The following is a 26,382-nucleotide window of genomic DNA, read 5'->3' as shown; positions in this document are numbered from 1 at the left end:
ACCCCCACCTCTGGGCATGCAGAACCCCTGCCCAAGCCTCCCTGGGTTGCTGGGGACAGCCCGGGCCACCGGCAGGGCGGGGTGTGAGTGAGCTGGGGCGCACACTATCGGGAGAGGCACGGCCTGCAGCATCGGTGACAGGCGTGCTGGCCCGACCCTCACCGTATCTGCTGAGGGACTTGGTGAAGGTGGAGGAGTTGGAGATGTTGTAGGCTGACGTCTGCTTGGGCACCAGCGCCACCGATGACCCGTCCGTCACCTGTGTGCAGAGGGTCAGGGACTCCATGACGCCCCTTGATGCTACCACAGTGCCGACTGCCTGCCCACCCCGCCAGGGGCCTGAGAGGCCAGGGGCCTGGGCCACACCACGGCGTCTGCGCCGGGAGTGCCTCCCCACTCTGGGCCTCAGTGCTGTGTGGGGCAGCTCCAGGGCTGCGGGGACAGTGCCAGGGGCCAGCGTGGGAACTGGGTGGTCCCAAGGCCTCTGCCCCCTTTCCTCCCAATGGCCACAGCCTGCCACCGTCCTGGCTGTCCTCTAGGTTCCAGACCCCGGCATGGACTGCCGCCAAGCCCCCGGGGGAGGCGAGACTCGCACTGCGGCCAGAGCGCAGGGCCGGGGCGCACCTGGTAGTGAGCCAGCGTGTTCAGCCTCTTCCAGTCGTTGTCGATCTTGGTGGTGACATCTTCGTCCTGCAGGATGATGCGCGCCATGCGGCCCTGGCGCCACTCTGCAGGGAGCAGGGCGCTGAGGGGGGGCCGTGGGGCCGCCCTCCCAGCCGATTCCCGCCTCCTATTTACCCATGTCCGGGGCAGGGTGCGCGGGGCACGTGTGAAGGGCCTTGAGAGCCGAGTAAGGAGGGCCAGGCCCCGCCCTCTGTCCAGGAAGCTCCTCCCACTGGCACAGGGGAGGAGGGGCCTGTTCTCCACTGCAGCCCCTGTACCTGCTGTAGGGACCTAGCCCCAGGGGTCTTCCCCTTGCCTTCCTGGGCTCAGGGTCCCGCCACACCTGCTGCAGACCCCAGAGCCCTGCCCCACACCTGCCCATCCCACAAGGCACAGCCCCTGGCTCCACAGGCCCAGCTCTGGCCTCTCACCCACTCGTCTCCGCCCTGCTCTGCCTCCACTTCTGCCCCTCTGGTTTCCAGTCAGCAGGGGGGGCCCATGTTGACCACCCCCCAACCCTGCTCCTTTGCCCAGGGCCCAGCCCGCCCCAGCCCCTCACCCAGGTCCATGTCCCCGGCCTTGGGCCGCTGGGAGTAGGGGACGCCTTTGTACACGGCGTCCAGCAGCTTCTCCTTGACCTGCGTCACCGTGTCGCAGTTCAGCCCCTTCACCGGCACCTCGGGCGCGTTCTCGTTCTCGGGGATCACACAGTTCAGCGTCTGTGGGGAGTGGGGGACTGTGTGACGGAGGGTGCGGGGTGGGGGTATGGGGTGGGGCAGCGGAGGGCGCGACGGCAGCTGTGCTCACCAGCGTCTTGTAGTCGATCTGCTGCCGGATGAGCTTGTCCTCGCTCAGGGAGTAGCGCGCCTCGCCCGTGATGGCGTCGATGGGCCCCTTCTCCATCTGCTGCTTGATGGCGCAGTACAGCATGAACAACGGCTCCCCCGCACACTCCTGCGGCCGGGCGGGGAATGAGGCTGCGCCCAGGACCCCCGGGCTCCGCGCACCTGCCCCGCCCCTCGGTCCTTCCAGTGCCAGCCACGCTGCTCCCAGGCCAGCATGGCTGCCAAGCTCTTTCTAGGAGGCTGCTCTGTCCCTGGTCCCGAAGTCCAAGGAGGACGTGCTAGGAGATACAGAAGCCACGCCCCTGGCACCCTTGTGATACCTGAGCAGGGAGGGAGAGCATGGCGGTGCGGCCCAGCGGGATTTAGGCCGAGACAGACCGAGGCCGGCTGATTCCAGCCTGGCGTCCTCCCCCACGCACGGAACCTGACTGTGGTGGCCGGGGCCAGGGTGGAGTCCACAACGCGTGCTCTAAGCGACTGAGCATTGACGCTACCTGTTCCCAAGAACTCGCCCCGCAGAGGCTCCGCAGCCCCGGGCCAGCAGGGCTGCGGTCTGGCCAGGCAAATGCCCGCTCCCGGGCCCCCACACGGCGGCCTCGAGGGCTGCCTCCTGCCCCCACCTCGCAGCCTCTGCGGCTGCTGTCCCCACAGCCAGAACTCTCTCCCGGCCTTCACAGGTGCTCTGGACTCTACCCGGCACCCCCTTCCCACGAGGGCTCCCCACCCCACCCCCAACGATGCAGCCCCTCCCTGCGTCACCTGCGGAAGTGACCTCACTCCCGCTGGGGGTGGGGGCTGCCCGAGGGCCCGGGCATGTCTGCCTCACTCACATCCTATCCCCGGCACCCAGTGCACAGTCTGGGAGGGGCTGCCGGCACCTGGGGCAGGAACTGAACCAATGAAACTGCGTCTAGGGTAAAGGTTCACGTTGCCATGGCAAAGTGAAACCACTGACTGGACACCAGGGCCTGGGTTCAGGGTCCGCTGCAGTCACAGCCATCTGACGGGGTTCAGAAGGTCTGAGTGTGCCCCTGGCGGGCAGCAGGCTCGGGCAGCCCCCAACCGGGCCCTTGGCAAACAAACAGTGGCTCTACCCAGTAACCAGATGCTCCGGGCACCTCGTTAGCATCTGCGGTAATTAAAGAGACAGCTGCTAAGGAGCAGCCGCAAGCCTGGATCATCCTGAGACCTTGCGACAACACGCCTGTCTTTGAAATTATGTTTCATTTGCAAACTTGGCTTCATTAAGTGGGCTGGGAAGGGGAGCAGGGCTGGACCAGGGGCCGCTGACAGCTGCCTCTCTTCCTGGAAATGCCACCTGATGGGAGGGGCCGCCCAGGGTTCCCCAGGCCCAGGACCTCGCAGAGGGTGAACGCAGCACAGCTGCAGCCTCTGGAGGTCAGAGCAAGAACTTATGAACCTGAGGTCACACAGCAAACAGCTGGAGAATCCAGAATTCAAATCCAGACCCCGTGGGCCCCAAGCACCTGCTCTTTAAAAACCAGGTATCCTCAGAGAAGGCTCAGGCAGGGCCACGCCTCTCCCTCCGACCCAGGCAGCAGCCTGCCCTCGCCGGCCCTGACCACTTCCTTCAGAGTCTGCCCAGACAGCCCAAAGGAGGAATCAGAGCGGTAAGAAGCTGGGAGAGAGCAAAGTCCAGAATCGAAGGCCCCAGACTCAGCCCCAGCCACGAATGCGGAGAAACCGCCCAGCGAGACGCGGCACCTTCATAGCGAAAGCCGACCCGGGCAGCCTGGTAAAGGCACGAGCCAGATGCTTCTCCATCTGGTTGGGGGGAGTCAAGCTGCACCCCGACCTCACACCACACACCAACAAGAGTTGTATCTCAGTGCAACACGGCAGCTCCAAACGATGACCGTGCTTTTAAAAATTCCTGTCGCCCCTGAAAAGAGTAATTCTACAAAAATGACCAAAGGCTACAAACAGACATTTGCAAACTTGGCTTCAAAGAAAAGTTAAAAGTGGCCGATCAAACACAGACACGGCGCTCAGCTCGCGAGAGGAATGCCAACTAAGGGACCAGGTCTCAGTGTACACTTGGCAAACCGGCGGCGACCAGACTGCTAAGCCCGGTGTTCCCCCAGGGGAGGAGTCTCAGACAAGGAACCGGTGCGGCTTTTTACAGGACAACGTGGCAGCATTTCTGACGATTAAAACCGAGCGCGCCCGATCGCCTACACTCGCTCTGCTGGAAATCCACTCAGCAAACCAAGACAAAGGCGCTACCAGCGACGCACGGCGGCCGAGGATCCAAATGCTCCTACACGCTTCGGCAGTGAACGTGCAATGAAGGGCGCAGGAGCCACACTGTGGGACATCACGCAGTCGGTAACGCAGAAGAGGGCTAACACCTGTGTCCCTACCTGCAAAGGTGGGCCGCGCACACTGCCCGCGGTGGGGGGAGAGGGAAGAGAAGTGCAGTGCGTGCAGGCGACATGAGTGCCACCACTCAAAAGAAGAAAACTTCCCAACGAGGAGAAGGGTCCACCCATAGGATTTCTTCTCAGTGTGAAAAGCACCCTCTATTATAGGCATTTGCTTCAGTTCAAAAGCCAGCCTGGGAAGAAGACAGGCAGCAAAACATGGACGACATCGCCCTCAGAACATCAGAGGGCTGGCGCGCACCCCTTCCTACTCACGTCCATGCGCTCACGAGCCCAGACGGCTTTCTACTTGTTTCTAGGGACTGGCACTGTGGCGCAGTGGGTTTAAGCTGCTGCCTGCGATGCCGGCACCCCGTATGGGCACCACTTTATGTCCTGGCTGCTCTACTTCTGATCCAGCTCCCTGCTAATGGCCTGGGAAAAGCAGCTCAAGCTGGCCCAAGTGCTTGGGCCCCAGGCACCCATGTGGGACATGACAATGAAGCTCCCAGCTTCTGGTTTCGGCCTGGCTCAGCCCTGACCATTCTGACCATCTAGGGAGCAAACCAGCAGGTGGGAAGATCCCTGTCTCTCTGTAACTTCGACTTCCAAGTAAATATATACATCTTTTTTTTAAAGGTTTTGTTTCTAAAGACAGCAAGGGATGAAAAGGATCTGGGTTGTTTAAAAACCATGTGTTCTCTCCAAGTCCATCTGCGTGTCGCACGTGCCAGGGTTTCCCTCCTCTTTAGGGCTGCGTGGTACTCCGCCATGTGGACAGTCCCTCTTTCCTCTAGGACGCTAGGTGGATGCCCGGAACCTCAGATGCGACAGAATCCTACACACGCCGTGTTCTATTCCCAGACAGTCTCTGTGTAGGCTCAGCGCTGGGCTTCCTGCCCCGGGACGCGCCTTCCGCCGCACCTTCCACCCACAGACACCATGCCGTCCCCATCTGAGTAAGCACTCGCCACGCACCAGTCACGCCCTCTGTGGTCTGAGGTACGGCTGTGGACCGAGCAGGACCTCCCTTCGTTCCCGGGCCACGGACGCGGGACTGCTCTCGCCGCGGCTGCAGCACCGGCAGCACGCCCCTCCCCTTGCCTCCTGAGAACGCTCACCGGCTCGCCGCCCTGCCAGGAAGCGCTCCCTGCCTGCTACGGCCAGCAGCACGCCTCCTGAGGTCGGGCCGCGGTGAAGCGGGCTGGACGGTCTCTGCCCTCAAGCGCTGCCGCCCCACAGAAACCGCTAAGGGACGGCGCGGACACGCCGGACAGCGGGGGGGTTCCTGTCCAGGCAGGACGGAGGGGGCCGGCACGAGGTGCCAGAACGCAACTTAAAACCGAGGGGTCGCTCACTTCTGCAGCTTCTCAGGGGGGTTTTCAGATCACGGGGGACCCAGGGAGGGGAAGCCCTGGGGAAGGGGGTGCCGTACCCACACCTTGCGTAGCCACTCCTCCGCTGATGGACACGTGGTTGCTTGCACGCCACCTCAGTGAAAGCCTCCAACCGCAAAAGGACCGATACTCGGACTTTGCTGATACCAGGGACCGCAGAGACAGAGCAGAACAGGGGCTGCTGGGGCCGGGGGGCGAGAGAAGTGGGGAGGGGTCCCAGCTTGGGAGAAGGCACTGCTGGGCACGGGCGGGGGTGACGGCTGGGCCACATTATCAGCGTGCAGTCGGCTATCCAGATCCGTGGATTCCACGTCCGTGGAAGCAGAAGGAAAACACCGGGTAGGGGCTGAGCGTAGACTCTCGCTCGTCATCGCTGCCGCACACAGGAGGGCAGCTGTTTGCACAGGGCTCCCCCGTGTGAGGGGTCCCTGGCCGTCCAGAGTGAGTGGGCGTGGGGGCAGGGCAGGCTTGTTCTGTGCGAACCCCACACCACCTCACAGAAGGGACCGGAGCGTCTGTGCACTGTTCCTCACGGACGCCGAGGGGCCGCTGTCTCTGACGCCACCGAACCTGCGCCCTGCAGAACGGTCCGAGGGCAGGTTTCACGCCGCGTGTATTTTACCAGTCAGAACGGTGAGAGGAATCTGTGGCGTGCCCAAAAGGAATGAGCTGCCAAGCCACGGAAAGACACGCGGGCACCTCAAATGCACGTGACCAGGTGAAATATAGCAATCAGGTGAGGCTGCGCACGGTACAATTCCAACTCGATGACATTCGGAAAAGGCAAACCCAGGGGGACGACAGGAAGTCGGGGTTCCCGGGGGTCAGGAGAGGAAGGGGTGGACAGGCAGGGCACGGAACGCCACTCTGCAGGACGCTGCAACAGGGCACACACGACAGTGCACGCCGACCAAAGCCGACAGGGCGTGCGATGCCAAAGGTGAACCCGGCGTCTCCTGGGGATGTCACCGTGGGCAGTGACACAGCCGTGGAGGGCAGGGATTGTGACAAGTGTTCATCTGGGTGGTGGTGGCGGTGCCTGGGCCGGGCAGGCAGTGTGGACGCCCCCTCGACTGAGGATGGGAGCGTTCCGTCCCGCTGAACCCCTGGGAGATGGAACGCCCTCTAAGTCCATAGCGCACTTCAGTGCCCTCTTCCTGCCGCACCGCTGAACTGCCCAGCCCCCCCCTAATGCTGAGAACGCCCAGGGCCTCGCCGGTAACCAGCAGCTCGCGTCCAAACAAAAGACATGGGCAAGGTAGTGCACTACATCGCGGGCTGTGGTGTGGCCGTGGGGCTCCCCGGGAGCTACTGCCACAGGCGCTGCCCACCGTGGTCAGAGAGGGTCAGAACCCATGTCAAAGGCCCAGGAAAAGCACAAAACTCAAGTTTGAAACTTGGCTGCTGTGCCGTACATGTGAAACACCCCAAGAGGAGGGACCGTGTTGGGGCTTGGCTGCGTGTGGGGCCGTCTCGGCACCCTATTGCACTGCAAGCCCGGGGCTGCTTGAGGTCAGGGTGTGGCCCAGGGGACCCCACGTAGTGGCTCTGTCTCGGGTCCCCAGCTTAACGCTAAGGCAGCCCTGGGAGGCCCTCGTGCCCTCGTGGCTCTAGGAGTTGGGTTCCCAGCTCTCGGCTTCGGGCCGCCCGGGCCCAGCGGTTGAGGGCAGCTGGAGAGTGACCCAACGGACAGGAACTCTCTGCCACTATCTATGTCTCTGTCTCTCTGCCTCTCGGATGAACAATCAAGTTTATCTTAAAATAACATGCAACAAAACCCAAAGCCGTTGAAAGTAGCCAGCGGCCAGCGTCGAAAGTAGCCAGTGGCCAGCGGCACAGACACAGTCAGCCTCAGGCCTCTCTCCTGGGGCGGGGACTCGCCCCCTTCCTGGAGAAGCCAGGTCCTGGCCGTGGGCCATCGTCCGTATCCAGCATCAGTCTCCCTCTCTGCACCACAAGGGGCCCAGCAGCTTTGAGAGCTCCCTCACCCGCTGCACCCCTTTGCTGGGACCACACTGCAGATGAGGGTGGGCTCGGGGTCAGCACGGCCCATGATGCTCCCCTCGCCTGCTCCCACCTCCCCTCCTAGCCTCCCTGGCCGTCCACCACCCCGAGACGCAGCCTTTCCTCCCGGACGTAGCCCTGCAGGCCTTGCACTGTGCAGTGCTCCTGCAAAAATGCACGGTGTTCCAGCCCTGTGGCCAGCCCCGCAGGAAACAGAATCCACAGCCGACCCAGGTTCTCAGGCGGGGCTCGTCCTGCTAAGCCTGCCTGTCTGGGCGTGAGAGCTGCCTGCAGGTGCACCTGCTCTGAGCTGCGGCTCTGGGTGGACGGAGCTCAACTCCGTGAGCGTGAAAACCAATGGCAGATGTAACAGGACGGCACTTTTGCAGGAAATGCCCGACTCTGTGTTAGCTGTCGCCACTTCTGCACGCAATGACGATATGATTAGGTTGGGCACTGCTGTGCGCACAGGAACCTGTCACCTCCAGTGATGGCCACGAGGCCCACTCCTTCGCCGTCCTGGGTCCTTTCTCTCTCACTGCCTCACGGCTCCCTCCCTGCGGGCTGTCTGCCTTCACTGCGGGGACCTCAGACCCCTGCCCCTGCCCTGTCTCAACCCCCAGCACCCACCCCCCATCCTGCCTCCTGAGTGTCCTGAGCCGCGGTGCAGACTCCGCTCTGGGCACCAACACCTCTGAGCTGAGCTGGGCAGAGCAGCATCCTGCTGAGTGACAGCTGAGCAGGCGGGGGCACAGGCCATCCCAGGATTCCATGAAAACGAGGCTTTGAATCCGGGCAGTCGGTCGGCACCAGCCCCCACCCTCGACTGCTAGGCCACAGAGCTGGTCACCGGCACGTGGACAGCACGCAGGGCACATGCTTAATGCACACACACACACACGGCTCGACACGGGGATCCTGCTGCTCCCAGCCTGTGACAACGTGCACCACACTGCCAGCCAGGTGGCACCCGATCCATATGACGGCTCCGCACCTGCAGCGCAGGCAACTGACTCCACAAACTACAGCCACAACACAGGCTCGGGGGCCACGGCCAGCTCCCGTCTCCACCTTCCGTGCTCCGGACACTGGCAGCGTGGAGTCTGGGCCTGCGTCCAGAGCCAGCTCAGCCGCTCGCTGCCCAGCTGGGACACCCACAGCTACCGTGTGGGCTAAGCAAGGGCCAGGCAACTGAGAGGAAGGGAGGCAGGCAAGGGGCCAAGGGCTGTGTGTGCCCAGGCACCTGAGGCTGGGTCCCCGTGCCCCGAGCCGGCTTCCTCTGCCTTTTCTCTGCGCCGCGGCCCCCAGCCCCTCGGCCCGCCCCTGCCACCGTGGCTCTGGCCGAACGCCCGTCTCCAGCCTACCTTGAGGAACTTGTACAAGAGGAAGGTGAACCAGTTGGTCAGCATCTTCTCGGCCACCGACTCAGTCCTAGGGAGCGGAGGGAGAACAGCAGGACAAGGCCAGCTGGCGTCACAGCCACCGGGCACCAGCACGGGCCCTGCAGCCCCCCCCCAGGCCTCCCGGAGACACCCCCTCCACAGGGCACCAGGTGGCTGTGAGGTCGGCCATGGAGAGCCCAGGCCCTGGAGCCAACTCGGGCCTGGCGCTGGCGGCCCCACACGTGCCGGCACGCCTGGGGCCTTGCTGTCGGTGCCTGGACAGGGGGAGGCTGAGGCTCGGGGGTCCGGTGATCGCCCCCGCCCCGCCCGGGGCTCACCGCCGCAGCAGCAGCTTGGGGTGGTTCTTGCTCTCCAGGTTCTTCTCGATGAGGTCGGACAGCAGCTGCTTGAGCACGCCCGTGGCGTACTCCATCTCGCCCTGCAGGGCCGTCATGATGAGTGAGGCCACGTTGCCGCGGTCGCGCATGGAGAAGCTGCGCTGGGCCTCCAGCGTGCGGATGAAGGTGAGCAGGAAGTGCTTCTTGGTCAGCAGCTGCCCAAACAGCGTCAGCGACTTCTCCACGTTGGCCTGCACCTGTGGGCACACCCGGGTCGGCATGTCACGCTGACCCCCCAGCCTCGACCAGCCTTCTGGGCAGAAAGGATATGACCTGGAAGCTGCCACCACGGCCCAATGCCATCGGCACAGTCTTTGGCACAGGTCCCCTGCTCCGCGGCCCGGGAAGCTCCCTGCAGGCAGGGACAGGACACGGGCACCGCTGGTGCTGCCGGGAGTGCAGACTCTGGGTGGGGGAGACAGCTCCTGCCACCCCTGCGCGGCCAGGCCCTCGGACCGGATCTCCCCTCGCCTGGCACGAACGAGCTCGGAGGAAGCCCAGTGCCCTGGTGTCATCCGCAGGGGGTGGGGCACGCGTCCTGGTCTCATTCTGCCTTCAGATAAGCAATGCGAACCCAGCACTGTCCCCGCCTCATGGACAAGGACACCCAAGTCCAGAGAAAGGAGGAGGCCCGACTGGGATCACGCAGCACGGAGGTGAGGAGGAGGTGCAGTGTAGGCACGGCCGGCTCCAGGGCTCCGAGGCTTGTCACGGCAGGTTTCCCACCAGGCTGTGCCCCGAGGTCACCAGGGACACCTGGCTCCTCGTCCAGGCAAACAACAGGCACTGGGCAGAACACGCACAGTCCCAGCTGAGAGACAGTCGGACAGATGACAGCCGGAGGGGTCCTATGGGGAGCTTCGACATGGCAGCAGCCTGGGGTGGGAGGCCATGAGCAGAGCCGCCGGGAACCACCCGGGTTTGCAGGTGAGCAGGTGGCCAGCGGGCCCCTTGGAGGCAGCCCCCGAGACAGGGCCGAGCACGCAGGCACAGGGGCAGTGTGCTGGGAGGAGGCCCGGCCTCCCCCACGCTCCTGGGCCCTCTCCTTCCCGCCCTCCAGAGCCACCCTGGCCAGTGCCCTGGCCCAGCCTGGACATGGGGCTCGCTGCCTGGCCCACTCTCGGATATGCCTGGGTCCTGAGCCCAGCAGGACTGGGCTGCCCCGAGGACTCCCGGCTGCTGAGGTCATCCGGCCTGCCCCACACCCAGGGGCCTTGCAGGCAGCGTGGCAGCGGCCTCTGCTTGCCGGCTGCGAGGCTGGTGCTCCTACCTCCATCTCCTTGAGCACGGGGTGGTCCTCAATCCCAGGGAACAACACGCGCATGGCGTACGTGCGGTAGTCCAGGAACGGGATGCCGGCTCCGTCCAGGTCGTTGGTCAGCTCGTGGATGTCAGTCTGCAGCTCTGCGAAGGCTGTGTGTGGCAGGACACGTCATCAGCGGGGGCACCTCCTGCCGGCCCCGCCCTCCCACTGCCCATCCTAGCCCTGTCACCCCAGGGCTTTGCGACCACTGCGTCTCCCGGTGCCTGGCTCCCTAGCCCTACCAGGGACCCAACTCCTCTCCCTCCCGACTGCCACAGGATTAACCCAGATGACAGCAGAGATGGCTGCGGCACCAGGGCTGGGCTGTGTAGGGCCCCAGGGTCGCAGATGCTGACAATGGGGGTGGAGCCTCCTTCCACCACCCAGGAAGGGACGGGGTACCCAAGTATGGGAGGTGGGGGGCAGCAGAGGCCCAGGGCCAACCGGCTGCGCGCTGTGCCCCAACCCCCACGCCCGCCCTCCGCCAACTCCCCACGCATACCTCAGGCACACAGGGGCCCTCAGCGCAGCCCGACCCCCCTCCGGGCCAGCTCTGCCTCCGTCAGGAACAAAGGCAGGCAGGGCAGTGCAGCGGCCCCACAGAACATTCCAGAGCTGTGAGGTGTCCGCTGCAGCTGCCTGAGGGATGCGCTATCTGATCGTGAGCCAGAGGAGCGCCAGGCAGGCTGGGGCTGGGCAGGGGGCTGCGTCTGGCAGGTTTAGTTAAGAGCGGGGCAGGGGGCTGCGTCTGGTGGGTTTGGTGAAGAGGTGGGGCCTTCACGTCCTGGGCCCGCTGTCAGGCTCACCTGCACCTGGCCGGCCACAGAGCTGTCACAGCCACCATGTTCCACAGGCCATCCCCAGGGAGACCCAGGCCACCGCCTCCTGTCCACCAAGCCTGCCCTCCGGGTGAGCCCCAGCAGACCCCAGGCATTAGGTTTACGGGGGTCTGGGGGCCACTGGGACGCGGGACTTTCTATGTACGACATCAGAGCCCCTGCGGATTTAGCAACCACCCCACCTCGAGCCAGAGCGGCTTCGGCGCCCGGCCCTGCCACGGGACTGCCCCAGGCTCTGCACCACGCCTGGCACTTGAGAAACTAGCCGCCAACGCCAGCTACTAGCAAGGCCGCTCCCGCCACACGCCCGCGCGGAGGACCACACGGAGTCTCCGACAGGCTCACGGCAGGCCTGGAGCCCCGGGAAGGTGGGGCTGCACCAGGCTGGCCCCAGAGGCACCGCTGGCCACTCAGCCTGAGAAAACGGCCGGTTCCAAGTCAGCTACCCAGGGCCAGGGCTGAAGGTCAAACCCAGCAGCCGGCCCCACCCCCGCCAGGTGGCCCCCACACGGCCCAGGGCCTCTGTCCCAGACCACGAGGGCTCCTTCCGGGCCCCGGCTTGGCGCCCACCTCCTTGCTTCCAGCACTGAACTCTCCCCACCCCCATGCAGTCACTCACAGCCCAGGGCTCAGTGCAGGTGCAGGGGATCTGCAAACACCTGTAGGGTCAGGGCTGGCTCGGCAAGGGATGAGCCGGTGACCCTGGGCAGGGTCGCTCTGAGACATGTGGGCAGGGCCGGCGGCCCCGGACCCCGCGGCACACCAGGGGAGGTCTCTGTTCTGGCTGGGACACGGTCCCGCCCTTCCCACTGATGCTCACAGCTGCTGCTCACCCACCTCCCTCCCAGTCCCAGCCAGCCCATCCGCAGCCGCTGCCTGCCCAGAATCTACCCCACCTGGTCTTAGGGGCTTCAGGGGGTGCAGGCCAAGCAAGGCAGAGCCCGAGGCCCAGTATGGCCACCAGGGACAGGCTCTATGGCTGGCCCTTGAGACCCTTTGGACAGCTGACTCGTCCACTGCGGTTGTGTTGTTCCCAAAGACGGGAGCACCCATCGCAGCCCTGCCCAGCCAAGCAGGTGCTGTTACTGTGCCCATTCTGCAGATGAGGGGACAGAGGCACAAGAGGACGAGGGGCCCATTCCTAGTGTGGCAGTTTCTCCAGCAGCAGCCCCCAGAAGCAGTATCTGCTCCAGCAGCCCAGAAGCCCCAGCCGGGCACCCGGGCCAGGCACCTGTCCAGGGCCAAGCCCAGCCAAGGCCGTAGCAACACTGCAAGCGGAGCCACCGTCAGCAGGTGGGAAGGCACTGGCTCAGAGACAGCAGCTGTGCCAGCAGGCCCCGAGCCACCCCCCCCCCCCCCCCCCCCGCAGCACACCTTCCTTGCACTCCAGGGCCACGCGGGACTCCAGGTTGTCCATCTGCAGCTGCAGCCGCTTGAGGGTGCGGTCGGCGTCGCGAGACTTGCGCTTGTACGCGATGAGCACGGCCACGATGACGAGCAGCAGCAGGCCCCCACCGCCGCCGATGCCCACAATGGCAGGCAGTGTCAGCAGGCTGTCCGAGTACACCTGCAGCGTGCCTGGCGAGAACTCAAAGCCACCCGCTCGCACCTGTCGGCCAGGAGGAGAGCCACTCGAGGGGCGCTCCCACCCCTCCTGCCTGGTGGCCATGGGACCCCCACACACTACCTGAGGGTGGAGCTCCACTGATGATCTGGGGGTGGGGTGGGGCGGGGATCAGCACCAGGGCACGGCAAGGGCTTAGGACAGGGGGCAGGTGGGGGACTCGATTAGGTAGAAGCAGCCTCAGGGCGGTGGTGGGGGCGGAGCCTGCACAGTTGGCAAGAGTCTCTCACTGATCTGGGGACAAGTCTCGAGCTGGCTCATGGAGCGGGCATGGCCCTGCTGCCTGGGCCCAGGAGACCCGGGCTGGGGCCAGGAGACCCGGGCTGGGGCCGGGGCATAGCTCTCCTAGGTTCCTCCTCCCAAGTGGATGGGCCAGCCGGGGCACGCACCGTGACCTTGTGCTGCCCGGTGAGGTTGGGCGACTCGCACAGCAGCTGCGTCTCCGACACGGTGAGGATGCAGGGTGTGGAGCCAATGAGCACCGTGTAGTTGAGCCGGGAATTGCCAGGCGCGGGGGGCAGGAGGTTCCGGCCCTGCACGGGGGAGAGGTGAGCCGGGGGGCTCAGGGGGGGGGTTCCCTGAACTCCACCCCCACCCCGTGCCGGCAGCCAAGATCCACCTTGAGGATGAGGGGGGAGCTGGGCTTGAGCTCCAGGAGGCCGGTGGGGCTGAGCGGCTCCAGCACGGGGTCGGGGTAGTAGACGAAAGACGAGGAGTTGAGCACTAGCAGGGCGCGCACGTTGTCCATGACGAAGCCCAGCTCGTCCGGCCGCTCTCCCAGCTCAGGCGGGCTGCGCGTCGGGTTGTCCACGGACGGCGCCCGGCACACCATGGTGGTGTCATTGTACACCATGCAGCTCTGGGGACGCAGGGCACCGGGAGGCTGGGCCACCACATCCCATGGGCCAAACGCGCCACGCACCAAGGCTCCTTGGAGCACCCACCCCGGAGGGTCCAAAGCCAGGACCCCTCCCACCCACCAGGCAAGCTCACGTCCCTTCCCCAGGGTCTCCCAAAACAGCCAAGGATGGCCCAAGCTGGGGGGGGGGGGCGGCAGGGACGGTAGGAACTGGGCGGAGCTAACAGGGGGCAGGGACTTACATTCTCCCTCTCAACGCCGCCGTACTTGGCTCGGATTCGAGGTTCACGCACCGTGGCCAGATTGGTGCCTGTGACCGTTAGGAGGGTCCCACCACTAGAAAATGCAGGATGGGGAACTGTCAGACAATGCTGGGGGGGGGGGGGGCAGACCCAGGGCCCCTCCCCTTGGCGGCGGCCAACGTGTGCAGCGCTCCCAGCACAGGGTGCTTCCTGGTGGGACCACCACAGCGCACGGAGGAAGCTCCGGCTCAGCGGGGGGCCTGGGCGCCGCCCCCACCTGTTGATGCTCCACTCGGGGTCGATCCTCAGGATGGTGGGGTCCTCGGTGTAGTTGTACTTCACCTCGGGGTTGCTGAGCTGCGCGCGGTTGATGTTGATGACGATGGGGGCGCTACCGGGGTTCTGCCCGGGGGGCGTCAGGCAGCGGATCTCCCGGGAGTTCCTCCTGGGGGGCCCGAGGTGGATGGTGAGGTGGCAATCAGAGCACCGGGCGGAGCTCGCCGGCAGGGAGAGCTGAGCACCAGGCTCCAGTGCGGTCACGACCACGGGCAGACAGCAGGCCTGCCTCCGGGTGGCCATTCCTGCAGCCGTGCCTTTACCCTCCAAGCAACATGCGTTCCGGTCCCGCCCTGGGGCCCGGTCTAGCCACTGGGTGTCTGCTGGGCCTCTGACCTGCAGGCCTGCTTAACTCAAGGGCCTCCATGCCCAGCGGGGCGGGCCCTGTCCTCTGCACCCACCCCGGCCACGGGGGCCCAGCTCCACACCCGCGGGGCCTATGCCCCCTCCGCAACTTCGGGCAGCAAACCCACCCATCCTGCCGGGAAGTGGGCGCACAGCCTCCACCATCACTGAGCAGGGCCAGAGACCAAGGTCGTGGCCCCGACCTCTCGCACCTGTTCAGGAACTGCCTGCGGCTCCAGAGGCCTCAGAGTTCAGGGCCAACTCCCACATCTGGCTGGGACAGACACCTTCCCTCCCTGTGCCTCGTCTTCCTCCCCAAGTCCCTGGACCGCCAGGGGACAAGCGAGCCTCCTGGGGCGATGGTCACCCGTCACCGGTCACCCCCTGGGCAGTGAGGCTCACTCAGGGTCCCCTCGGCTCCTTCCCCACAGTGGGGAAGTCCCACAGCCACCAGGCCCCCTGGCTGCAAACGCCAGTGATGAGCCTGATAACGGGTGATTACCGCAGGGCCGCGCCATCATCATCCCTAATCTAAAATTATCCACTTCAAGCCTCAGGGCTTTTGTTAAGATTTCTGTTTTCTCTCTTAAAATTTTTTCTTAAACACGGCTTATTTTGTTCCCAAGGGAATCCCCGGCTCCCAGGGAAGGCCCAGGGTGGTGGCAGCCAGGTAGCGCCCGCCTCTGGGAAGCCAGGCCCCGCCCACCCACTGCCCCCTCCCTCCTTCCCTCTTCCCACTGTGGAGGTAGCCTCTGTCTCCATGGTAACCTTCTCCCGCCTCTGGGTTTCCATAGCGATCACCCCAGCCAGCACTCCATACCCCCGTTTCCCAGGCAACGGGAGGGGGCGCACAGCCATCTGAACCAGGAGGTACAGCCCTGGCCCCCAACCACCAGCAGCAGAGGGCAAGCAGTGCCCCAGCCCCCCACTCCCACCCGCATTCCGTACCAGGAGAAGGAGCAGGGCCGGCCGCCGACAGACACGGCCACGTCACTGCCCGCATTCAGATGGCTGCCCTCGATGCCAATCCAGGTGCCCCCCGACAGAGGCCCGCGGGAGGGGCTCACGCGGTAGAAGGTTGGTGTCTGCAGGAAGAGGGGCTTGTCGGCGCTCCCGGGCCACAGCGGTCAGGCCTGCTCTGCCCGCCTGCACTGCCCTCTGTGTCGCCAGACCAGGAGCTGCCCACATGCTCCAGGGCCCGGTGCAGTGGGGAAGGGAGGGCGGGGCGGGGGGTAGCCCTGGAATAGGCACAGTGCAGACTGCGGAAGAGCCCACCATGCCTGGACGTGGGGACCCCAGGCCAGCCCTGAGCGGCCGTCAGTAGACTTACCACAAAGGTGAAGCGCTTGGGCGACAGGGCCCGGTAGTGGGGAGAGCAGTCCCGCACACACACCTCCACCAGGGCATCGTGGGACCGCACCGTGCTGGCATCCCCAATCTCGCAGACGATCCTGCAGGCAGGGGGCGACCTCAGTGACTGCGCAGGGCAAGCCCAGCTGGCTCCCGGCCCCCCCCCGCCCCCCCGGGTACTCACTGCTCGGCGCTGATGTACTCGCTCTCCACGGGGCTGCACAGCACCTTGCCCACGCGCACGCCCAGACGCACGTCCTCGAACCGCAGGCCCAGGTTCTCCCCGGTGATGGTGAGCCGCGTCCCTCCCTGCCTCGGGCCCGTCTCTGGGGACAGCTGCGGCGAGGCAGAGCGGGCGGGCTGAGCGGGGCAGGGACCGGGCGGGGCTCGAGTCCAGCGGGGGTCCCGCTGCGGGCAGGGCCTACCTTGAGGATCTTGGGGTCCGTGCAGCGGCTGCTGCCGTGGCGGGCGTGCATCCAGGCGGCGGGCGAGTCAGCCGGGCAGTGGTGGCGCAGGGAGCAGCGGCGCTCGGCCACGCACCAGCCGCACTCGAAGCGGGGGTCGGCCTTGAGGCAGAGGCCACAGCTCTCGCGCAGGGCCGGGCACTTGTACAGGTGGGCTGCGGCGAGTGGGGAGCGGGGTGCGGTCAGCCCGGCCCGGCCCACACCCCGCCCCCACCGCAGCAGGGCCGGCCGGCCCCTGCTCACCCTGGATGTTCTGAGGGTTGTCGATGACGAAGTTGCCGTTCCACACGACAGACAGGTTCACAGGCAGGTCGCTGATGTCGTTGCCCTCGTAGGAGTACTGTGGGCAGCAAGCACGCGGCAGGTCAGGCTGGGGCCGCGACTGCCCGCTCCCGGCTGCGGCAGGGGGTCAGCGACGCTGGGCTGGGAGGCTCGGGAGGGCCCAGCACCCAGGCTGCCGGCGAGACTGGCGTTTCCTGCTGAGAGCCCAACTCCCAAGGCAGCCCCCGCGCCTGGCCCCGTCTCTTTGGGTCCCACGGCGCCCCAACCCGCAGCCGGCATGTCTCCAGCAGCCACGCAAGGCCCTCTCCAGGGCGACTTCCCTGCTTCCCAAGGTGGGCTCCTTGGGGACCCCCTCTAACCACCAGGAGTGCTCAGTCCCACAATTATCTGCAGGCAGCCCCCCTAGAAACCAGGGCTCCCCGCTGGGCTCCTGGGGAACAGATCGGGGTGCTCTGTGAACCTCTGTACCTCCAGCTCCTGAATGGGCCAGGGCAGCCCCACCTCCCGGCCCCTCCCCAGGCGCCCCTGCAAGGAAACCACGGAGCAGGCCCTGCTGTGCTCCACTTTGCGCAGGTGAGGACCTCAGCGGCACCCCTGCCTGGGGCCGAGGCAGGGAGCCCAGCCTCTCCAAGGGCCAGGCTGGCAATTCATCCTGGGTTTATCGCAGGCATTTAATTGGATCCCATCAAAGTCCCCGATACTCCCTCTTCCCTTTAACTGCGGCTGACGGAAAGACAAATGTGAAGCTGGAAGGAAGGGGGAGGGGGCAGCAGAGGTGCCGGCTGGGGAGCCACGGGGGGGGGGGGGCAGAGACAGGCAGCCGGCAAGACACGCGGGGAGGAAGGGGCCGTGGAGACGGAGCGAGCAGAGAAGAGAGGTGACAGAGAAAGCCTGGGACCGGAGAGGCAGGGGGAGCTCCAGGACAGGGGCAGAGATGACCCTCAGCCCACCCTGACCCCAGGAAGCCGGCGCCACCCCCCAGATCCCACCCCACCCCTCTAGGATGGACTAGAGTCAGCTGCGAGGCCGCAGGAGTCCGCCCTCTGACCTCATCGGGATCCCACCCCTGGGACTCCACAGGGTGGGGGACGAGCAAGGCCCTGCTGACAACTCAGGGGCCAGTGTGACAGCACACGGCCAGCCACCCCGCCAATCAGGGCCCAAGAAAACCCCAGGAGATCCTCTCTCCTGACTGCAGCCTTCCTGCACTGGTGGGGACAGTGAGGCCAGCCGGCAGTCTCGGTGCCGGCCTCCACCCCCTGCGCCCCGCAGGAGAGGGCACAGCCCTGTGGATCATCCATCACGACACTCAGAGCGTTCCTAGCGTCACCGTATTGCATTGGAAGCCCCGAGTGTGGCGTGTCCTTGGTGCCCGGGCAACGCCCATCCGCTAACAGACAAATGCAGACTGACGCGAGCAGTTCCTGCATTTGGCCACGGCACATGGGAGTGGATGGGCTCTGGTACCCTGACCTCGGCTCTCCTGGAGTCGGGTGACAATGGCCGGCAGGCACCCGGTCGCTTCTGCACAGAGTGACCCGTGGTCCATGGAAGAGCCAGGCCTTGCCCTCTCCCCCAGGGACCAAACGCCAGGGGGCTCTCGACAGCCACAAGGAACCGGGCAGCCCCCTCTCCTGCCCAGCCCAGGCACACCGGAGGCAGTGCCTTCTCTCATCCAAGCACACCTGCCCCTGTGCCCCGGCCCGTTCCGGCGCGTGCGGGCCCCCACCCGCCCCCGCCTGCTCCCACCCGCCTCACCGAGGAGTTCTGGCACTGCAGGCTGGAGCTGTTGAAGCGCAGGGCAGTGACACGGGCCGGGCTGCCCGGGATGTGGAAGAGGCACTCGTAGCCACGCTGGCCTGACTGTGGCTGCGGCAGGTTCCGGGCAGCCAGGGTGATGGGCTTCACCACGCCCACGGGCACGTAGATCTGGGTGGAGGGCAGGATCTGCGGGCAGTCCTGCAGGCAAGAGAGTGTGGCTGAGCCCGGGCTGGACAGACCCTACTGCGTCCGGGACTGCAGTCTGCACAGAGCCCACTACCTATTTACCCAAGGGCAACCTGAGGGGCACACGGTCGCGAGGGCAGGGGCAGGAGGCCCGGCTTCTGCTCCCCGGCAGGCTGCAGCTGCCCACTGACCGGCCAGGGCAGGCCCTCTTTCCTCCGGCCCCAGGGTGCTTGACCCATGCTCTGGGACCCACCACCATCCTACTGACCGAAAGGCCCCAGCTGGCCCACAGCTGGCAAGGCCCTGGAGGCGAAAGCAGCCAGGAGTGGGGCAGTGGGGCCACAGGCTCTCCACTGAGGGCCCCAGGGCATGTAAAAATAGCCAGAGCCCGGCAGAAAAACAGCTGGGCCCCCGGGGCCTGTGTTTCGGCAACAATAACTGATGCAATGGCCCGGCTTCCTTGCAGCAGGGCTGTGGCAGCCGCGGGAGAGCCGGCCCCTCGGGAGCCGGAGTGCCGGAGCCGTGCTTTAAATAGGGACGCTGAAAACAGCCTGCAGTCCCCAGCCGTCCAGCAGCTCCCAGGGCGGTGCGCGCCGGGGACCAGCTCTGCAGCGACTGCGGTGGCCCCAGGAGGGGCGTGACTCCGCGTCGGCTTCTCAGGGGCTCTAGGGGAGCAGAGCTAGCCTGGCCCAGCTGAGCACCACTGCTGGTGGGCAGCGATGCTCGGTGTCCCATGGCCCCTGGCTCCAACCCGGGGCTGCACCTGCAGCAGCCGTAGCAAGGATACAGCAGCAAGGACAGGGCCCCGGACTGCAGGGCACCCAGTGAGACGCAGGCTGGAGTCTCCCGTGACAGGGCCCACCCTGCACCTGAGGACCTTGGGTCACGGATTCCTTTCTGGTTGAGGCCCAGGCTTCCCCCGGAGCCCCCAGGAGCAGCTGAGCTGCTGCTACTGCCCATTCTAGCCAGGGAACACTGACGACCCCAGGTGGCCCATCCTGCAGGAAGCCAGAGGGTGACTGTGGCAAGGCCTGGCTCTCCTTAGTGTCCAAGAGTCCAAGAAACCTCTGGGCTGGAGGCAGGAGACCCAGTGCGGGCTCACCCGGCAGGAGGTCCCAGCCAGGGCTCAGCCCAGGAACCTGGCCCCCCGCCCACATCACCCCCCACCTCCAGGTGCAAACGCAGCAGCTAAGGGCAGACACGCCCAGCTGGAGCCCAGCCAACACGGAGCTGCCTGCCTCCTGCCCAGGTCTGTCCCTCACCACGGCCAGCCCCCAGGCTGACCACCATGCTTGGGCGGCAGTCCCACCTGGGCCCTGCCGCTGCCCCTCCTGTCTTGTTCCCACCACCCGGGTCTTCGCCTCCTCCCTGGCACCCTGCACAGCGTTATCTTCCAGTTGTGCATTCCAGGACTCGGGAAGCAAGCACGGACAGGCCGGCGGGGGCACCGCTGTGAGGGGGAGGGCAGCTCGCACTCTCTCTCAAGAGCGCCTCCCCTCCCAGCTCCTGCGGCCACGGGGCCATGGGGCAGTGAGTCAGTGCAGGGCCTGTGCCCAGCAGTTCCCAAAGCTGTGCCTCCTTCCCCCAAGGTGGCACAGAGACCCCAATAAGAAGCCAGTGGCTCCAGGGAAGGCGGGCAGGGGGACGGGGAAGGCGGGCAGGGGGACTGGTGTGCGTGTGGGGCCCGGCACCGGGGGCCTTCCTCAAGGGGACCAGGCGAGGGGTCCTGGGGGAGTAAAACAGCCGGAGTCCTAGGACCGACCGATCAGGTAAGGACTCCCGACCTCAATCCGCCCACAAGCACTGCTAGAAACTCTCATCGCCCCAAACCCGAGGTCCCAGGCCTGGCAGTGGGGACAGGGCCACTGCGGGAGGAGGCACAGGGCCGACCTCCCTGGCTCTGCCGAGGGCACAGGGCACTGGACCTCAACGGTTTCAACAGAGGCTGGGCAAGGAAACCACAGAGCAGGCCCAGGCGGGCTTCCGTGAGAGGTCAGCCAGGAGCCCCCGGGAGCCTCCAGGGAGGAGGGGGCTTGAGGAGCAGGGGCCCACATTATGCAGCGGAGGTGTCCTCGGCGTCACCCGGCTGTGTCGCCGTTTGTATCCGTGTCACACACGAAAACCCCGGACTACACTAAAGAGAAGCGGGAGTTTGTGTGGAAGGAATTCATCCATATAATCCCGCACCCCCGCACACGCAGACTCGGAGGGGTTCTGCTCCTGGCCCCCCTTCCCAGCCCTCCAAGGTCCCCAGGGGCCACTTCCTCCTGTTCTGAGGGCGCTGAGCTGGTGGCCTGGACAGGGCCGGGGTCAGGGACAGCTGTCACTGAGGAGCAGGGCCACCCTGGCGTCCAGACACCCCCGCTGGACTCTCGCCCTGCCTCACTAGGCCACTCTGCTGCCCGGGGCTCCATCCAGGACCAGCCACACCCTCAGTGACTTCACGCCCACTCATCACCAGCAGCTCAGGCCCCTACCTGCCCCAGCATGCCCTGCTCAGGCTCTGCGGACGGGCTGCACTCCCAAGTGTCCTGGCGTTCCCCGCCACCTGCTGGCATGAGCACCATCGTCCCAGCGTCCCCACTCGGCCAGCTGCCAGGCCTCCCTCTGCTGCCATCTCGTCCCCTAACATGGCAACACGCCGGGGAGCAGAAGCACCCAGCAGAGAGGGATGGCGGGGGTGGCCAGGCGAGGCCTCTGTGAGGAGGGGATCCCGGGGACGAAGGGGACCACACGCACACCAGTCCCCCTGCCGGCCTGGAACTCACTCTCACTCCCTCGCTCCAGGCCCTCTGGGGAACCCAGATCAGCTGCAACTCCAGGTGCCCCGCGAGGGTGGGACCTGGGACCCGTCCCCCTCCCCTGTCCAGCCCCGGCTCTACACCCAGAAGCTGGACAGGGGCCTCACAGACCAGGGCCTCAACCTCCCACCGCGGCGTGCCTGGCAAGCCCCAGGCTGCCCCATTGCTGGTTCTGAGACGGCAGGTTCCAGAAGGAACTGCCTGCTGCTCCGAGGTCAGGCCAGCGCCTCGCCGGGTTCCAGGGTGATCACTGCATAATCACAGGCACTTGCCACACAGCACTCCTCACGGCTCCAGCAGCCCACAGGCGCCCACACGTTAACCTGGTCAGGCCCCTCGCGCCTGCGCGGGCTCTGGGTCTTGGACAAGCGCCTTCCTCACAGCCCCCTCCAGGTCGCCCTTTAGCCTGCAGCCCCCCAGATGAGGGGGGCTCAGACTCCCAAGGGCCACAGAAGAACTTGGGGACCACTGACTGTTCAGGGTAACATCTCTGACCCCCAGCACCGTCGGGCCCAGAGTGCAGCCTCCTCCCATAGTGACCGGCCCGGCCGCTCCTTGTGAGATGTGGACAACGTGCTGACGTCACAGCCCAGTCCTCAGTCCACACCCGTGCAGGGCAGTCCCCCTCCAAAGCCCCGAGCCCCAGCCGCGGCTGGCCTTACCTCGGACATGTTGACACGGCCCTCCAGGAAGGCGCAGTCAGCAGCGTTGTGCGTGCACACATGGCGGTATTTACACCAGTGACAGGGGAAGGAGCCGTTGACACACGACAGGCAGCTGCGGGGGAATGGGGCAGGGGGTGAGGCCTGGGGAGCCGGCCCGTGCTGCCCCGTGGCCCTCAGGGCCTTTGCACTGTCCGCTCCAGGCCCGCAGCACTCCTCCCTTCAACTTGCACACTGCTGCACCCGGGCCTCCGCAGAGCACCCCTGTCCAGTGCTGCCCCCTCTTGGCCGCTCTCTCCTGTGGGGTCTTTGCGACCACGGGACGTCCTCTCCCAGCTCTGCCTGCCACGGAGCCACATGTGGCTATTAGCACCACAGATGCATCTGGGTGACAAAGGCGCTGCACTGGGTTTCCTCTCCTACAGAATTGAGATCTGGGCGCGGCAGCAAAGGGCTCCCCAGCCCCGAGCAGCAGGGCCGTGGTACGTGTCTCCTCCCAGGCCACGAGCTCTCTACTGCCCTCTGGCCCGGCCATGAGGTCCTCAGCCCACTGGGCCGACCACAACTCAGCCTCCAGGACGCTGCCGCCACCTGGCCCCCAGGATTTCCCAGCTGCTCCGGCCGCCCTGCCCCTCTCCTCCTTCCACGCCCCTGCAGTCCTCTGCCAGTGCAGTCTCCGGCCCCTGGTGGTCTCCTCACCACCCAGGACCAGAGAAGCTGCACCCTGGAGATGAAAGTCCTGCCTTGACCCAGCAGGGGCTCCGTCCAGAGCTCTGCAGGCATCTCTCTGACAGTCAACAGTAAAAGGCAAGGCTGAGAAACCAGGCAGCTCCCACCTCCAACCCCCTGCCTGCTGGGGGCTCCCCGCCACCCGCCCGCCTCACCCCAGGCCCGAGGCAGACCCACTGCCTGGCTCACAGTGGGGCCCTCAGTAGGCCCACGGCCTCTCCCGTCTTCCGCTGGGAGTAGGGGTGTTCCCAGCCAAACCACAGCCGAGGCCCAACCCTGGTCCACAGGCCGCAGCCAGGGGCCCTGAGACAGGCCAGCATGAACGCAGGAGACCCGGGGACGCTGCTGTCCAGCAGCTGGCACTGGGCCCAGGAGCACCAGACACTTGGCGGCTGTGCCTGGGCCCCTGCACCAGCCCTGGCCCACGAGACGTCACACGTGTGAGTGGGTGCACGTCACGCTCCTGCCCAGGGCTCCAGAGCCACCCAGAGCCCACGCCCATGCCCGAGGGCACACCCGCCGCTCCTAGGGGGTGGCTCTGCCATGGACACGCGTACCCCAGCCTTAGCCCCCACCTCCCTAGCCCCCGCAGCCCTGCCCTTGCTGGTGCTCCCACCAGGCAGGCTGCTCCCACAGCAGCCCCTCCTCCCTCCCTGACCACCTGGCTGCAGGAGCCCTGGACACAGACACCAGCCACAGCAGGGCAACGTGACCCCTGGGGCAGGGCAGGGGGCCCGGGGACACTCACGACTGGTGGACGCTGCAGTTGTAGAAGACGAAGTCCACGGACGCGAACTTCTTCCCCGTCTCCTTGGACTTCAGGTACAGCTTCACCACGCGCTGGTCTCCTGCAGAAGCAGCAGGGCCGGGGTCGCCACGGCCGAGATTTCTCATGACGGGGGGGGGGGGGGGGGGACACGGGACTTGCCCCGCTGCCTCACTGACCCTGTGCTGGCTTCCTGCTCAGTGGCAGGAAGAGGTGGGGATAGTGTGGCTCCCAACCCCCAGGCTATTTGGGAGGGGTCCTGTGCTCCGCCAGCCTGTCCCTTGCACTTGACCTACGACCTCACACAGCTACCTGAGCAGCCTCCAGCTTTGCCCCCACTGGCCGCCGGGCTCATGACACGACACCCATCCACTGTCCCCCAAGGACCGTCCACCTATGGCATGGGAGCCTCATCAGCTCCAAGAGGAACAGCAAGCCCCTCAGACAATGGGTGTCACAGTTTGCATAAAACATGTGCTTGGGATCAGACGGGCGGGTGCTAGGCGTGTCAGGAGTGACCGAATCCTCCCTCCCACCCCAAGGCTGTCTGGGCACGGACAGGGTGCTCACCCTGGCCCCGCGTGATGGGCGCCACCTCCCGGGCAGAGGGCGAGCGGCAGTGGATGCGGCCGTCCTCCAGGAGGCCCTCGGACTCGGTGAAGTCCTCGAAGGAGCAGTTGACGCCGGCAGAGAGGTCGGGCACGTTCCAGGCCTGCAGCACGAGCTGTGCCCCACGGGCAGGAAGTGTGGGTGAGCAGGGCGCTCCCGGCCCACCCCACCCCCACCCTCCCAGTCGCCGGGGGCAGCGGGGCTCACCGGGACCTGGGACATGGTGACGGACACATTGCGTGGCTGCACGGTCAGCTGCACGCACTGCAGCAGGTCCGAGGCGAAGCGCTGGGGCTCGTCGGCCCGCTCACAGGCGTCTTGCCTCGAGCAGCTGCGGGCACAGGGTGCTGAGGCTGGGGCCGAGGGGAGACCCCAGGCCGGGGCGGCAAGGATGGTGCCATGCCCGCAGCACCCCTCCCCGCCGTGACGTCCCTACTTCTGGTCTGGCTGAGACCCAGAAGTACTCAGAAGGGAGCCGCGACCACCTGGGGGGCACAGCTGTGGCCCCCCTCCCCGCAGCCTGCCCACCCCTACTCACACGCTGTGCAGGACACACCAGCCGCAGTGGGGGTCCCGCGACCCCAGGCACAGCTCGCAGGACGTGTACTGCACGCAGCTCTCCACGGGCACCCGAGTCACCTGGAGCAGGGGCCACAGGGTCAGGCCTCTCCAGGCCACCCCCCCCTCCCCGTGTTCTGCGCGCTCCAGGACCCTACCCCAAACAAGTACAGGCGAGCCCTGAGCGCTAAGGTGGGCCCAGGCAGGCTGGGCTCCGGGCATTGGATCGCGCTTGCTCAGCTTGGCTTCCCAGCATCCACAGAGGCCCAGGGAGCACCGGGGAGGCCGGGGGACAGCAGAGCCCCCTGAGCTCAGGACAAGCCAGAGAGAAGCAAGTGTGGCTAAAAGGGGAGGCAGGCCTGGCACTGCCTGGACTGGTGCCTGTGCCGACCCACCCTCCACACGGCACAGCAGAGGGCAGAGGCGGCTCCACATGGGCCAGTCCCTAAGGCCACGGCCACGGCTCCCACTGGACAAAGAGCCCGGGCCTTAGCCCCAGCATCCTGGCTCCAGGCCTGAGAACCTGGGGGCCCTGGGTCCACGGCCCAAACCTTGCAGGACCGCCACGCTTGGAAGCGCTATGGTCTCCACTGTCGGGAGCCTGGGCCAGGCGGATCTGGAGGCAGCATTAGGGACGGGGCATCTCACCCACGCCGCTCCCCCAGGACAGGCCCGCGGAGCCCAGGCTGTCGCTGACCCTGGAGCCCTCACACTGCCCTAGTGCACACGGAGACCCACACCAACCAGTTCTGCCAGGCCGCAGTGGGCACCCTTTGAGAGAAGTCAGTCACGACCCAGGGCCCACCCCTCCCCCAGCTCCCCAGTGGCCACACGCCGTGGCCACAGTGGCACCCACCTGCTTCTCTGTCATGGCGTAGAGGTACTGCCGGTTGGGGCTGAGGACCAGGTCGCGCAGGATGGGGCTGCCCTCCTGGGCCACCACACTCTCATAGGCCAGAGCCGGCCGGCCGCCAGGGTTCGAGAGGTCCACCAGGATCTGTGGCGGCAGGGGTCCTGAGTGGCACTAGGTCACTGTCTTTGCTGCCCCGGCCCCACCCCCGCGGGGGCCTGCGTTGGAGCCCCTCCTGCGCTACATTCATTGGCCCAACACCAGCCCCAGGCTTTTAACAGTCTGCAGAGGCCAGAACCTAGGGCAGGGGCCTCCGCGGGGTGGGGGTCAGCCCCCACCACGGAGCCACGTGGCCGTTTGAGGGCAAAGGCTGCAGGAGCCCCAAGCAGGTACCCCACCTTTCCTGGGGCCCAGCTGGGCTTCCAGAGGAGGGACACTTGGGGTGGGGGTGGGGCACAGCAGAGGCCGGGGCCTTCTGGGAATGCGGGGGGGGGGGGGGGGGGGCGGCTCCAGGCTGTGCCGGAGGTGGGGACAGCCCCCAGGGGTAGGCGGAGGGCAGGCGTCTTATTGGCATGGAAATATATTCCTGATCCCAAACAGACTGGGCGTTAATTGGCCAGCCTTCTCCGCTGCAGCCTGCTAGGCTGCAAGTATTTTTAGTTGCTTTTACCAAACAAATGTATTTAATTAACAGAGAGACCCAGGGGGCTTTCCAGAGATGGGGCTCCCGGGGCGCGGCAGCC

General features: G+C 66.0%; 1 protein-coding gene across 1 annotated transcript in view; it reads right to left on the bottom strand.

The window, feature by feature from the left end:
• The window catches only part of PLXNA1 (plexin A1), a 49,475-nt gene that overhangs the window by 6,261 nt on the left and 16,832 nt on the right, over nt 1-26,382 (bottom strand). Inside the window, exons 4-27 of the mRNA XM_070050002.1 lie at nt 25,646-25,786; nt 24,770-24,870; nt 24,439-24,562; nt 24,193-24,346; nt 23,605-23,704; nt 22,128-22,242; nt 18,476-18,676; nt 16,679-16,775; nt 16,397-16,590; nt 16,156-16,307; nt 15,952-16,072; nt 15,570-15,706; nt 14,218-14,385; nt 13,941-14,034; nt 13,459-13,698; nt 13,229-13,372; nt 12,590-12,824; nt 10,344-10,486; nt 9,014-9,270; nt 8,658-8,724; nt 1,471-1,617; nt 1,223-1,382; nt 625-728; nt 163-259 (exon numbers count right to left, since the gene is read on the bottom strand). Of these exons, the coding sequence (XP_069906103.1) occupies nt 163-259; nt 625-728; nt 1,223-1,382; nt 1,471-1,617; nt 8,658-8,724; nt 9,014-9,270; nt 10,344-10,486; nt 12,590-12,824; nt 13,229-13,372; nt 13,459-13,698; nt 13,941-14,034; nt 14,218-14,385; nt 15,570-15,706; nt 15,952-16,072; nt 16,156-16,307; nt 16,397-16,590; nt 16,679-16,775; nt 18,476-18,676; nt 22,128-22,242; nt 23,605-23,704; nt 24,193-24,346; nt 24,439-24,562; nt 24,770-24,870; nt 25,646-25,786 (3,493 nt within the window). The remainder of the gene's footprint in view (nt 1-162; nt 260-624; nt 729-1,222; nt 1,383-1,470; nt 1,618-8,657; nt 8,725-9,013; nt 9,271-10,343; nt 10,487-12,589; nt 12,825-13,228; nt 13,373-13,458; nt 13,699-13,940; nt 14,035-14,217; nt 14,386-15,569; nt 15,707-15,951; nt 16,073-16,155; nt 16,308-16,396; nt 16,591-16,678; nt 16,776-18,475; nt 18,677-22,127; nt 22,243-23,604; nt 23,705-24,192; nt 24,347-24,438; nt 24,563-24,769; nt 24,871-25,645; nt 25,787-26,382) is intronic.

The sequence above is a fragment of the Oryctolagus cuniculus genome, chromosome 10, assembly GCF_964237555.1.
Source record: "Oryctolagus cuniculus chromosome 10, mOryCun1.1, whole genome shotgun sequence".
In the NCBI taxonomy this organism is placed as follows: domain Eukaryota; kingdom Metazoa; phylum Chordata; class Mammalia; order Lagomorpha; family Leporidae; genus Oryctolagus; species Oryctolagus cuniculus.
The sequence above is the reverse complement of the archived record's forward strand: the minus strand, read 5'-3'. Positions and strand labels throughout refer to the sequence as shown.